A 15,085-nucleotide genomic window follows, 5' to 3' on the forward strand; every position below is an offset into this window, starting at 1 on the left:
ATTACTTTCACTAAAAAGGAGACAGGAAGTAAGAAAAGATGGGAGAGAAGATCACAAAACAACCAGAAAATAAATAACAAAATGGCAAGCGTAAGTCCTTATTTGTCAATAATAATATTGAATGTAAATGGACCATACTCTCCAATAAAAAGATATAGAGTGGTTGAATGGATTTTTTAAAAAAAGGACCCAATGATCTGTTACCTACAAGAAACAAACTTCACTTATAACAATACACAGACTGAAAATAAAGACATGGGAAATGATACTTCATGACAATGGAAACCAAAAAAGAACAGGATTAGCTATACCTTTATCAGACTAAATAGATTTCAAGACAAAAATGGTTAAGAACAGACAAAAAAGGTCACTATATAATGATAAAGGGATCAGTTGAGCAAGAAGATATAACAATTGTAAATATACATGCACTCAACACTGGAGCACCCAGATAAATAAAGCAAATATTATTAGAGCTAAAGAAAGATAGACCCCAATACAATAATAGTTGTAGATTTCAACACTCCACTTTCAGCATTGGACAGATCTTCCAGACAGAAAATCAACAAGGAAACATCAGATGTAATCTGCACTATAGACCAAATGGACCTAATAAGTATTTACAGAATATTTCATCCGAAGGTTGCAGAAAACACATTTGTCTCCTCAGCACATACATCATTCTCAAGAAGAGGCCATATGTTAGGTCATGAAACAAATCTCAAAACATTCAAAAAACTGAAATAATATCAAGCACCTTCTCTGACCACAGTGGAATAAAACTAGAAATCAATAACAAGGGGAATTTTGGATATTACACAAAAACATGGAAATTAAACAATATGCTCCTAAATGATAAGTGGGACAATGAAGAAATTAATAAATGAATTAAAAATTTTCTAAAAACAAATGACAATGGAAACATAATGCACCAAAACCTATGGGATACAGCAAAAGCAGTACCAAGAGTGATAGTTCCAGATAAGGGCCTACATCAGAAAGGAAGAAAAACTTCAAGTGAATAACCTGATGATGCATATTAAAGAAGTAAAAAGGCAAGAGTAAACCAAACCCAAAATTAGTAGAAGAAAAGAAATAATAAATATCAGAGTAGAAATAAATAAAATTAGACTTCTCTTCCAAGATGGCCAAATAGGAACAGCTCCGGTCTGTAGCTCCCAGTGTGGCTGACACAGAAGACAGGTGATTTCTGCATTTCCAACTGAGGTACCTGGTTCATCTCATTGGGAATGATTGAACAGTGGATGCAGCCCATGGAGGGTGACATGAAGCAGGGTGGGGTGTCGCCTCACCCAGGAAGCACAAGCAGTCAGGGGATTTCCCTTTCCTAGCCAAGGGAAGCCATGACAGACTGTACCTGGAAAACTAGTTCCCTCACACCCAAATACTATGCTTTTCCCACAGTCTTAGCAACCAGTAGACCAAGAGATTCTCTCCCAAGCCTAGCTCAGGAGGTCCCTGCCCATGGAACCTTGTTCACTGCTAGCGCAGCAATTTGAGATCAACCTGCAAGGCTGCAGCTGGGTGCGGGGAGGGGCGTGCACCATTGCTGAGGCTTGAGTAGGTAAACAAAGTGGTCAGGAAGCTCAAACTGGGCAGAGCCCACTGCAGCTCAGCAAGGCCTACTGCGTCTGTGGGCAGGGCACAATTGAAAAAAGGCAGCAGACAACTGCAGACTTAAACGTCCCTGTCTGACAGCTCTGAAGAGAGCAGTGGTTCTCCTAGCATGGAATTTGAGCTCTGAGAACAGACAGACTGCCTCCTCAAGTGGGTCACTAAACTCCATGTAGCCTAACTGAGAGACACCTCCCAGTAGGGGCTGACAGACACCTCATACAGGTGGGTGCCACTCTGGGACGAAGCTTCCAGAGGAAGGATCAGGAAGCAATATTTACTCTTCTGCAATATTTGCTGTTCTGCAGCCTCTGCTGGTGATACCCAGGCAAACAGGGTCTGGAATGGACCTCTAGCAAACTCCAACAGACCTGCAGCTAAGGGACCTGACTGTTAGAAGGAAAACTGACAGAAAGGAATAGCATCAGCATTGACAAAAAGGACATCCACACCAAAACCTCATCTGTAGTCACCAACATCAAAGACCAAAGGTAGATAAAACCATAAAGATAGGGAGAAACCAGAGCAGAAAAGCTGAAAATTCTAAAAACCGAGCACCACTTCTCCTCCAAAGGATCACAACTCCTTGCCAGCAATGGGACGAAGCTGGATGGAGAATGATTTTGACAAGTTGGCAGAATTAGGCTTCAGAAGGTTGGTAATAACAAACTACTCCGAACTAAAGGAGCATGTTCTAACCCATCACAAGGAAGCTAAAAACCTTGAAAAAAGGTTAGACGATTGGCTAACTAGAATAAACAGCGTAGAGAAGAACTTACGTGACCTGATGGAGCTGAAAACCATGGCACAAGGACTTCGTGATGCATGCACAACCTTCAATACCTGATTAAATCAAGTGGAAGAAAGGATATCAGTGATCAAAGATCAAATTAACAAAATAAAGCAAGAAGACAAGATTAGAGAAAAAAAGAATAAAAAGAAATGAAAAGTGCCTCCAAGAAATATAAGACTATGTGAAAAGACCAAATCTACGTTTGATTGGTGTACCTGAAAGTGATGGAGAGAATGAAATCAAGTTGGAAAACACTCTTCAGAATATTATCCAGGAGAACGTCCCCAAACTAGCAAGGCAAGCCAACATTCGAACTCAAGAAATACAGAGAACACCACAAAGATACTCCTCAAGAAGAGCAACTCCAAGACCAAGACACATAATTGTCAGATTCACCATGGTTGAAATGAAGGAAAAAAATGTTAAGAGCAACCAGAGAGAAATGTCGGGTTACCCACAAAGGGAAACGCATCAGGCTAACAGTGGATCTCTCGAGAGACACCCTATAAGCCAGAAGAGAGTAGGGGCCAATATTCAACATTCTTAAAGAAAATAATTTTCAACCCAGAATTTCATATCCAGCCAAACTAAGTTTCATAAGCCAAGAAGAAATAAAATCCTTCACAGAAAAGCAAATGTGAGAGATTTTGTCACCATCAGGCCTGTCTTAAAAGAGCTCCTGAAGGAAGCACTAAACATGGAAAGGAACAACCAGTACCAGCCACTGCAAAAACATGCCAAATTGTAAAGACCATCGATGCTATGAAGAAACTGCAACAATTAACAGGCAAAATAACCAGCTAATATCATAATGACAGGATCAAGTTCGCACACAACAATATTAACCTTAAATGTAAATGGGCTAAATGCCTCAATTAAAAGACACACATGAGTAAATTGGATGGAGTCAAGACCCATCAGTGTGCCGTATTCAGGAGACCCATCTCACATGCAGAGACACACATAGGCTCAAAATAAAGGGATAGAGGAAGATCCATCAAGCAAATGGAAAGAAAAAAAAAAAAAAAGCAAGGGTTGCAATCCTAGTCTCTGATAAAACAGACTTTAAACCAACAAAGATCAAAAGAGACAAAGAAAGCCATTACATAATGGTAAAGGGATCAATGCAACAAGAAGAACTAACTATCCTAAATATATATGCACCCAATACAGGAGCACCCAGATTCATAAAGCTAGTCCTTAAAGACCTACAAAGAGATGTAGACTCCCACACAATAATAATGGGAGACTTTAACACCCCACTGTCAATATTAGGCAGACCAACGAGACAGAAGGTTAACAAGGATATCCAGTAATTGAACTCAGCTCTGCACCGAGCGGACCTAATAGACAGCTAGAGAACTCTACACCCCAAATCAACAGAATATACATTCTTCTCAGCACCACATTGCACTTATTCCAAAATTGACCACATAGTTGGAAGTAAAACACTCCTCAGCAAATGTGAAAGAACAGAAATCACAACAAACTGTCTCTCAGACCACAGTGCAAACAAATTAGAACCCAGGATTTAAAAACTCACTCAAAACTGCACAACTACATGGAAACTGAACAAAGTGCTCCTGAGTGACTACTGGGTAAATAACAAAATGAAAGCAGATATAAAGATGTTCTTTGAAACCAATGAGAACAAAGACACAACGTACCAGAATCTCTGGGTCACATTTAAAGCAGTGTGTAGAGGGAAATTTATAGCACTAAAAGCCCACAAGAGAAAGCAGGAAAGAACTAAAATTGACACCTAACATCACAACGAAAATAACTAGAGAAGCAAGAGCAACACATTCAAAAGCTAGCAGAAGGCAAGAAATAACTAAGATCAGTGTAGAACTGAAGGATATAGAGACACAAAAACCCTTCAAAAAAATCAATGAATCCAGGAGCTGGTTTTTGAAAAGATCAACAAAATTGATAGACCACTAGCAAGACTAACAAAGAAGAAAAGAGAGAAGAATCAAATAGACACAATAAAAAAAGATAAAGGGGATATCACCATTGATCCCGCAGAAATACTAACTACCATTAGAGAATACTATAAACACGTCTACACAATTCAATAGAAAATCTAGAAGAAATGGGTAAATTCCTGGACACATACACCCTCCCAAGACTAAACAGGAAGAAGTAGAATCTCTAAATAGACCAATAACAGGCTATGAAATTGAGGCAATAATTAATAGCCTACTAACCAAAAAATTCCAGGACCAGATGGATTTACAGCCGAATTCTACCAGAGGTACAAAGAGGAGCTGGTACCATTCCTTCTGAAACTATTCCAATCAATAGCAAAAAAGGGAATCCTCCCTAACTCATTTTATGAGGCCAGCATCATCCTGATACCAAAGCCTGGCAGAGACACAACAAAAAAAGAGAACTTTAGACTAATATCCCTGATGAATATCGATGCAAAAATCCTCAACAAAATACTGGCAAACCCGACCAGGTACAGTGGCTCACGCCTGTAATCCCAGCACTTTGGGAGGCCGAGGTGGGCGGATCACGAGGTCAGGAGATCGAGATCATCCTGGCTAACACGGTGAAACCCCGTCTCTATTAAAAACACAAAAAATTAGCCAGGCGTGGTGGCGGGCGCCTGTAGTCCCAGCTACTTGGGAGGCTGAGGTAGGAGAATGGCGTGAACCCAGGAGGCAGAGCTTGCAGTGAGCCAAGATTGTGCCACTGCACTCCAGCCTGGGGAACAGAGTGAGACTCCGTCTCAAAAAAAAAAAAAAAAAAAAAAGAGAAAAAGAAAAAAATACTGGCAAACCGAATCCAGTAGCACATCAAAAAACTTATCCACCACAATCCAGTAGGCTTCATCCCTGGGATGCAAGGCTGGTTCAACACACACAAATCAATAAATGTAATCCATCACATAAACAGAACCGATGACAAAAACTACATGATTATCTCAATAGATGCAGAAAAGACCTTTGACAAAATCCAAGAGCCCTTCATGCTAAAAACTCTCAATAAACTATGTATTGATGGGACATATCTCAAAATAATAAGAACTATTTGTGAGAAACCCACAGCCAATATCATGCTGAATGGGCAAAAATTGGAAGCATTCCCTTTGAAAACTGGCATAAGACAAGGATGCCCTCTCTCACCACTCCTATTCAACATAGTATTGGAAGAGCTGGCCAGGGCAATCAGACAACAGAAAGAAATAAAGGGTATTCAATTAGGAAAAGAAGAAGTCAAATTGTCTCTGTTTGCAGATGACATGATTGTGTATTCAGAAAACCCCATCGTCTCAGCCCAAAATCTCCTTAAGCTGATAAAGAACTTCAGCAAAGTCTCAAGATACAAAATCAATGTTCAAGCATCACAAGTATTCCTATACACCAATAACAGACAAACAGAGAGCCAGATCATGAGTGACCACCCATTCACAGTTGCTGCAAAGAGAATAAAATACCTAGGAATCCAACTTACAAGGGATGTGAAGGAACTCTTCAAGGACAACTACAAACAACTGTTCAATGAAATAAAAGAGGACACAAACAAATGGAAGAACATTCCATGCTAATGGATAGGAAGAATCAATATCATGAAAATGGCCATACTGCCCAAGGTAATTTATAGATTCAATGGCAGCCCCATCAAGTTACCAATGACTTTCTTCACAGAATTGGGAAAAACTACTTTAAAGTTCATATGGAACCAAAAAAGAGCCCGCATAACCAAGACAATTCTAAGCAAAAAGAACAAAGTTGGAGGCATCACACTACTTGACTTCAAACTATACTACCAGGCTACAGTAAGAAAAACAGCATGGTACTGGTACCGAAACAGATATATGGACCAATGGAAAAGAACAGAGGCCTCAGAAATAACACCACACATCTAAAACAATCTGACCTTTGACAAACCTGACAAAAACAAGAAATGGGGAAAGGATTCCCTATTTAATAAATGGTGCTGGGAAAACAGGTTAACCATATGTAGAAAGCTGAAACTGGATCCCTTCCTTACATCTTATACAAAAATTAGTTCAAGAAGGATTAAAGACTTAAATGTAAGACCATTTAACCATAAAACCCTAGAAGAAAACCTAGGCAATACCATTCAGGACATAGGCATGGGCAAAGACTTCATGACTAAAACACCAAAAGCAATGGCAACAAAAGCCAACATTGACAAACAGGATCTAATTAAACTAAAGAGCTTCTGCACAGCAAAAGAAACTACCATCAGAGTGAACAGGCAACATACAGAATGGGAAAAAATTTTTGCAATCTACCCATCTGACAAAGGGCTAATATCCAGAATCTACAAAGAGCCTAAACAAATTTACAAGAAAAAAACAATCCTATCAAAAAGTGGGCAAAGTATAAGAACAGACACTTCTCAAAAGAAGACATTTATGCAGCCAACAGACACATGAAAAAATGTTCATCATCACTGGTCATCAGAGAAATGCAAATCAAAACGACAATGAGATACCATCTCATGACAGTTAGAATAGTGATCATTAAAAAGTCAGGAAACAACAGATGCTGGAGAGGACGTGGAGAAATAGGAATGCTTTTCCACTGTTGGTGGGAGTGTAAATTAGTTCAATCATTGTGGAAGACAGTGTGCCGATTCCTCAAGGATCTAGAATTAGAAATACCATTTGACCCAGCCATCCCATTATGGGGTGTATACCAAAAGGATTATAAATGGTGCAACTATAAAGACATATGCACACATATGTTTGTTGTGGCACTATTCACAATAGCAAAGACTTCTAACAAACCCAGATGTCCATCAATGATAGATTGGATTAAGAAAATGTGGCACATATACACCATGGAATACTATGCATCCACAAAAAAGGATGAGTTCATGTCCTTTGCAGGGACATAGATGAAGCTGGAAACCATCATTCTCAGCAAACTATGACAAGAACAGAAAAACAAACACCACATGTTCTCACTCATAGGTGGGAACTGAATAATGAGAACACTTGGACACAGGGCAGGGAACATCACACACCAGGGCCTGTCGGTGGGTGGTGGGCTGGGGGAGGGATAGCATTAGGAGAAACACCTAATGTAAATGACGAGTTGATGGATGCAACAAACCAACATGGCACATGTATACCTATGTAAGAAACCTGCACGTTGTGCACAAGTACCCTAGAACTTAAAGTATAATAAAAATAAAAAATTAAAAAAAGAAAATGTTACTAGCAAATTGTAGATGAGTATAACTAATATAACTCTGCATGTGCACATATGTGTCTGGATACACATGGAAAGTATTCAGGTGTATACACCAAATTGTTAAAATAAATCCCCTTCCAACATTAGGAGTGGCTGGGAAGCAGATGGCTTTCAATTTTGCACTTTCCATGGTGCCAGGGTAACACCAGATCACAATAGTAAATAGCAAAAATAGCAACCTTAAGTTTAGATTTTCTTATCTAAATTTCAATTCTGTGAAAAAGTTTCCATTTCCCTTTTTCACATCGGGATAGTAGAATGCAGTTTAGAAACAGTGAGATCACTTGTTAGACTGTACAATTTTTAAGCATCAGTGACGTATACCATTAAACTTCTCTACCAATCCATTCTCTAAACTTCCCAACCCCCAAAAAAGAAATACATAAAATTGAAATGAAGAAAACAATACAAAAGATCAACAAAAATGAAACATTGGTTTTTAAAAAGATAAACAAAAGTGACAAACATTTAGCCAGACTAAGAAAAAGAAAAGATCCAAATAAATAAAAACAGAGATGAAAAAGCAGACATTATAACTGATACTGCAGAAATTCAAAGGATCATTAGTGGCTACTGTGAGCAACTATATACCAAAAATTGGAAAATCTTGAAGAAATGGATAAGTTCCTAGACACACACAACCTACCAAGATTCAACCATGAAGAAATTCAAAATCTGAACAGACCAAAAACAAGTAACAAGATCAAAGCCATAATAAAAATTCTCCCAACAAAGAAAAGCCTGAGACCCAATGGCTTCACTGCTGAATTCTATCAAACACTTAAAGAAGAACTAATCCCAATCCTACTCAAACTATTCCAAAAAATAGAAGAGGAGGGAATATTTCCAAACTTATTCTATTAGGCTGTTACTGCTCCAATATCAAAACCAAAGGCACATCAAAAAAAGAAAACTATAGGCCAATATCTCACATGAATATTCATGCAGAAATCCTCAAAAAATGCTAGCAAACTGAATCCAACAACACATTAAAAATCATTCATTACGACCAAATTGGATTTATCCCAGGGATGCAAGTATGGTTCAACATATACAAATCAATCAATGTAACATATCATATCAACAGAATGAAGAAGAAAAACCATATGGTCATGTTAATTGATGCTGTAAAAGTACTTGAGAGAATTCAACATCTCTTCATGACAAAAACCCTCAAAAAAACTGGAGATAGAAGGAACATACCTCAACATAATAAACAGACATATATGACAGACTTACAGCTAGAATCATACTAAATGGGGAGAAACCGAAAGCCTTTCCTCTAAGATCTGGAACAAGACAAGTATGCTGATTTTCATCAGTGTTAGTGGAACATAGTACTGAAAGTCCTAGCTAGAACAGACAAGAGACAGAAATAAAGGGCATCCAAACTGGGAAGAGAAAAGTTGGATTACCCTTGTTCGCAGATAGTATGATTTGTTTGGAAAAAACCTAAAGACTCCATTAAAAAAAGACTAGAACTGATAAATTCAGTAAAGTTTCACGATACAAAGTTAACATACAAAATCCATAGCATTTCTATATGCCAATAGCAAACAATCTGAAAAGGAAATCAAGGAAGTAATCCCATTTCCCATTTGCAATAGCTATAAATAAAATTAATAATAATCTCATCTCTTCAATAAGTGGTGTTGGGAAAACTGCATGTCCACATACAAAAGAATAAAATTAGACCCTTTTAATATACAAAACTGGACCCAAGTTAATATACAGAAATTAACTTGAAATGAATTAAAGACTTAAATGTAAGATCTGAAACCAAAAACTCCTAGAGGGAAACATAGGGGAAAAGCTCCTTGACATTGGCCTTGACGATAATTTTTTGGGATATTACACCAAAAGCACAGACTTTTGAAAAAATAAACAAGTAGGACTACATCAAACTAAAAAGCTTCTGCATGGCAAAAGAAAGTCAACAACATGAAAAGGCAACCTACAGAATGGAGGGAAATATTTGCAAACCATATACCTGATAAGAAGTTAATATCAAAATATGCAAAGTATGTAAGGAACTCACATATCTTAATAGCAAAAAAGTAATAACCTGTTTTATAATGGACAAAGGGCCTGAATAGACATTTTTTCAAAGAAGACACACAGATGGCCAACGAGTGTAGGAGAAGACGTTCAACATCACTAATCATCAGAGAAATGCAAATCAAAACCACAATGAGATATCACCCCACACCTGTTAGGAAAGCTATTATGAAAAATGCAAGAGACAATGAATATTGGCAAGGGCATGGAGAAAAAAGAACCCTTGTACACTGTTGGTAGAAATGTAAATTGCAACGCCATTATGGAAAATAGAATGGAGGTTCCTCAAAAAATAAAAATAGAACTACCATACAATCTAGCAATTCCACTTATGAATGCACATCTAAAGGAATCAAATCACTATGTCAAAGAGATATCTGTACTTCCATGTTTACTGCAGCTTTATTCCCAGTAGCTATGATAATGAAAAAATCTAAATGTCCACCAATGGATAAAGAAAATGTGGTTGGTGTGTGTGGGTGTGTGTGTGCATTTATACATACGCAATGGACTATTTTTCAGCCATAACAAAGAAGGAAACCCTGCCATTTGTGACAATATGAATGAACCCAGAGGACATTATGCTAAGTGAAATAAGCCAGAAACAGAAAGACAAATATTGTATGATCTCACTTACATGTGGAATCTAAAAATTTCAAACTTGAAGACCTATAAAGTAGAACAGTATTTATCAGGAGGTAGGGGATGTGGGGAACAAAAAAAATGTTGGGCAAAGAGTATAAACTTTCAGTTATAAGATGAAGGCCAGGTGAAATGGCTCATGTTGGTAATTCCAACACTTTGGAAGGCTGCGGCGGAGGGATTGCTTGAGACCAGCCTAGGCAAGAAAGTGAGACCTCCTCTCTACAAAAAATAAAAGAATTAGCTGGGAGTGGTGGCACATACTGTAGTCCCAGCTATTCAGGTGGCTGAGGTGGGAGGATCATTTGAAACTAGAAAGTCAAGGCTGCAGTCAGCCAAAATTGTGCCACTGCATTGCAGCCTGGGTGACAGAGTGAAACCCTGTCTCAAAAAAAAAAAGATGAATAAGTTCCGGGGATCAAATGTACAGCATAGTGACTATAGTTTATAACTGTGTTATTACTTTAAATTGGATAAGAGCAGATTTTAAGCATCCCCAGCACCCCCTACAAAAACACACTCACAAACGGTAACTATAGATGGTGATGGATATGTTAATTTGACTGTCACAATCAGCATTCAATATATAAATATATCAAATCATCACATTTTACACCTTGAAATAGAAATTTTTATTTGTCAATCAAATATTTTTAAATAAAAATAATCATAATATTAATATAGCATAAAGGAAAAATTGCATATCTCAACTGATACAGGAAACTATTTTGATAAGAGTCAGTATCCTTTCATGATAAAAACACTTTAAAACAAAAGGAATAAAAGAGAACTCCCGCAACCTGATAGATGACACCTGTGAAAACCCCCAGCCGGCATCAGACTTAATAGTGAAAGGCTGGGCGTTCACCTCTTGAACCAGGAACAAGACAAAGATGCCTACTTTTGCCACTTCCATTTTACCTTGTACTGAGGTTCTGGCTAGGGCAATTATCCATGAAAAAGAAATAAAAGGCTTCCAGATAAAAGAAGAAGTAAAACTATCTCTACTCGCTCATGACATGATCTTGCATATAGAAAATATGCACATGTGCATACGCACAAACCATTAGAACTAATAAACAAGTTCAGCAAGTTTGCAGAATATAAAATGAATGTACAAAAATCAAGTGTTTTTCTATACACTAGCAATTAACAATCCCAAAATGAATTAAAATTCTCTTTACAATAGTATCAAAAATAAATTATTTAGAAATAAAAAAGTGCACTGAAAACTACAAAATATTTTGAAATAAATCAGAAAAGATTTAAGTAAATTGATCACTTGAACCCGGGAAGCAGAGGTTGTAGTGAGCCGAGATTGCACCATTGCACTTCAGCCTGGGCAACAGAGGGAGACTCCATCTCGGAAAAAAAAAAAAAAGGAAAGAAAGAGAAGGGAAGGGAACAGAAGGGAAGGGAAGGGGAGCGGAGGGGAGGGAAAGGGAGGGGAGAGAAAGGGAGGGGAAGGGAGGGGAGGGAAAGATAATATTTAAATAAACTGAAACATATTCTTTGGATCAGAAGACTTAATATTGTTAAAGTGACAATATTCCCCAAATTGATCTGTAGCTTCACCTCAACCCCTATCGATATCCCAGCTTGCTTTTTGGCTGAAATTGACGAGCTGATTCTATAATTTATAAGGAATCTCAAAGGATCCAGAATAACCAAAACAATATTGAAAAATAAAGAACAGCGTTGGTGGATTAACATTTTCCAATTTCAAAACTTACTATAACACTGAGGTAATCAAGTAGTGTCGCACTGTATAGCATGTACATTACAGATCAATGGACTAGAATCGAATGTCCAGAAATAAACCGTTATGTTTATAATGAATTACTTTTTAATAAGGTGTCAAGACAACGCAATGGGAAAAGAATAATGAATTCAACAAATGATGCATGGACAACCGGACATGCACATGCAACACAATGAATTTGAATTCCTCTATCACAGCATGCATAACAACTAACTTAAAACGGATCACGAATGTAAATGAAAAGCTAAAATTATAATAATCCTAGAGGAAAACGTACGAGTAAATCTTTAAGATCTTATTGTAGGCAGTGGTTTCTTAGATATGACCCCAACATCACAAAAGAAATTGGACTTAAATATTTTTGTGCTTCAAATATCATCAAGAAAGTGAAAACACAACCCGCAGAAGCAATAAAAATGCCTGTAAGTCATATATCCGATCAGAGACTTCTATCTAGGATACATAAATAATGCAATTCAATGGTAAAAAAAAAAAAAAAAAAGATAAATAGCCTAATTTTCCAAAGACTCAAGTATCTTAATATACATCTCTCCAAAGATATAGCCAATAAGCATCTGAAAATATGTTCAACGCCATTTGCCAGGTGCACAAAACCAAGATAGCATGAGGAGACGCTACAGGGACTCTGCTGCTTCACAGACATGAAGCGTTGGTGAGAGCGTAGGCAGCCGCCTTTGGGAATTTCACATCCCGGCCGCCCCACGCATGGTGCGCTGGTGTTTAAACTTAGCCGAGATCGTTACACGCGATTGAGTGTGTGCCCGTCAGACCCTGCGCTGCCGACTGGGATGGGGAAGGCGGGAGCCGGGAGTGGGCGGGGACCTGGGGGTCAGGCCCCAGGCGCGGGAAGCAGCCCAGGGGCGCGCAAAACCTTCTCCATATTCTACACCCCTTCCAAGCATTTGCCTGCCGCGATTTAGAGAGCCGACCCGTGATCCCTGGCCTCCCCTAGACAGCCTCGGACGTCCAGGTGTGGTGACCCAGTCCAGCTTGCCTCCTGCGAGCAATGACCATCTCCCGGCCTGGGCGCGGTCTCGGCGCCCGCCTGCCCCCCGGCCAGAAGCCGCAGGTCCAGCCAGTGAGGACGCCGGCGCTGAGGGAGCCTCTGTGCTCCAGAATCCAAACTTTGTATCAGCGCTGGGGTGGCCTCCTCCAGGAAGCCCTCCTGATTCCCCCATGGGTCGCTCTTCCCCTACAGACTCTCGGAGCACCCCTGCTCTAAATACCGCGGCGTGGCACTGAGAACTTGCGGAGAGCAGAGGCTGCGGCTAGATTTCTAGGGGATCCCCGCAGCTCCACCCCAGCGCCTACAGGCGAAGCCAAGGCAGGCAGGCAGGACAAAGGGTGGAAGCAATGCAGGAGAGACCGAGTGAACGAATGGATGAGGGATGGCAGCCGAGGTTGCCGCAGTCCCCTGGCTGCAGATACAGACACCTTGCTGAGGAGGAGAGACCCAGGAGCGAGGCCCCCTGCCCAGTCCAAGGCGAGGTCCAGCGCAGTCGGCGCCGTGTGAAGGGTGGGAGGGAAGTACTGTGGGGGCCGGGGCGGGGGCGGCCGGGAGCCGGGGGCCAGGCCGGGGCGGGGCCGGGACCGGGGCCCCGACCAGTGGTGGGAGGAGGCTGCGGCGCCAGATTCGGACGCCTGGACAGCCGAGCCGAGGCTCCCCGCGCTCGCTGCGCCCGCGGCCCGTGCCATGCCCTCCTACACGGTCACCGTGGCCACTGGCAGCCAGTGGTTTGCCGGCACTGACGACTACATCTACCTCAGCCTCCTGGGCTCGGCGGGCTGCAGCGAGAAGCACCTGCTGGACAAGCCCTTCTACAACGACTTCGAGCGCGGCGCGGTGAGCGTGGGCGGGGCGCGGGCTGGGGGGCGTCCGGGACCCGGTTTGGAACGCAGAGGCCTGGGCGGGGGCGCTGAGGGCCCGTCGGGGCGGCCCGGACAGGGGTGGGGGTGTCTAGGACTCCGTCGGGGCGGGCAGAACAGCGGTGGGGCGCGCCCTGGGCTCCCAGCGGCCGGTAGGTACCCCGGTGGGGAAGCGTCCAGGACCCCTGACTGCGGCCGCGACCCGCGTGGGAAACGGGAGACTTCCCGCGTGCCGTCTGCAGGGCGCCGCACGTCTTCCCTGGGAGGAGAAGGCCCAAGGTTTCCTCTCCACTTCAAGATCTGGGTTCGGAGGCTCTGGAGCCGCCTTCACTGGTCCGCATTTCTTGTGCCACCGCTTCCTCAGGCTCCTTCCGCAGGTGGCACTGGGAGGGAGAGGCAGAGGGGTCATGCTCACAGAACTCTGAGGGCACCTCAGAGCAGCATGCTGTGAGCCGTGGGGGAGGGTGCAGGTCAGCGGGTCCAGAGGCCTGAGTTTCGTCCAGACATGACCATCAGCTCACTCTACCTTTAGTCTGGGCCTCAGTTTCCCCAGCTGTAAAGTGGAGGGTTGACTTCAGTCTGGTCCATGAGTCGTGGGTGAGCCCAGGCCCATCTGGTGGCTCAGACAGCACCTGGGCAGCTTACATTCTCAGGACAGGCCCCAGAGAAAATTAAAGGGAAGGAACAGAACCCAGGCGAGGAGAGGCCTTTCTTAAATGGAGGGGCTGCACTCCCTCCCAGCAGAATGTACACCAGGGAACACTTCCACGCTAGGTGTGAGGACTCGGGGGAGCCCTCAGCATTTGGAAGCTAGTTCCTAATGCTGATCTGGACCTGAATTCCAGCCCCAGGACTCTTTTCCATGAGCATGGGCAGGTCGCAGTTCTCACTGAGCCTTTAATGAAATGCCTACGCCTGTAATCCCAGCACTTTGGGAGGCCGAGGCGGGCGGATCACGAGCTCAGAAGATCGAGACCATCCTGGCTAACACGGTGAAACCCCGTCTTTACTAAAAATACAAAAAATTATCCGGGCGTGGTGGTGCATGCCTATAGTCCCAGCTACTTGGGA

General features: G+C 41.7%; 1 protein-coding gene across 1 annotated transcript in view; it reads left to right on the forward strand.

Moving 5' to 3' along the window:
• The first annotated feature begins 13,777 nt into the window (after positions 1-13,777).
• The window catches only part of ALOX5 (arachidonate 5-lipoxygenase), a 60,695-nt gene continuing 59,387 nt past the window's right edge, over positions 13,778-15,085 (forward strand). Inside the window, exon 1 of the mRNA XM_001102354.5 lies at positions 13,778-13,991. Within this exon, the coding sequence (XP_001102354.2) occupies positions 13,842-13,991 (150 nt within the window). The 5' untranslated portion in view covers positions 13,778-13,841. The remainder of the gene's footprint in view (positions 13,992-15,085) is intronic.

Source organism: Macaca mulatta, chromosome 9, assembly GCF_049350105.2.
Source record: "Macaca mulatta isolate MMU2019108-1 chromosome 9, T2T-MMU8v2.0, whole genome shotgun sequence".
NCBI lineage: Eukaryota > Metazoa > Chordata > Mammalia > Primates > Cercopithecidae > Macaca > Macaca mulatta.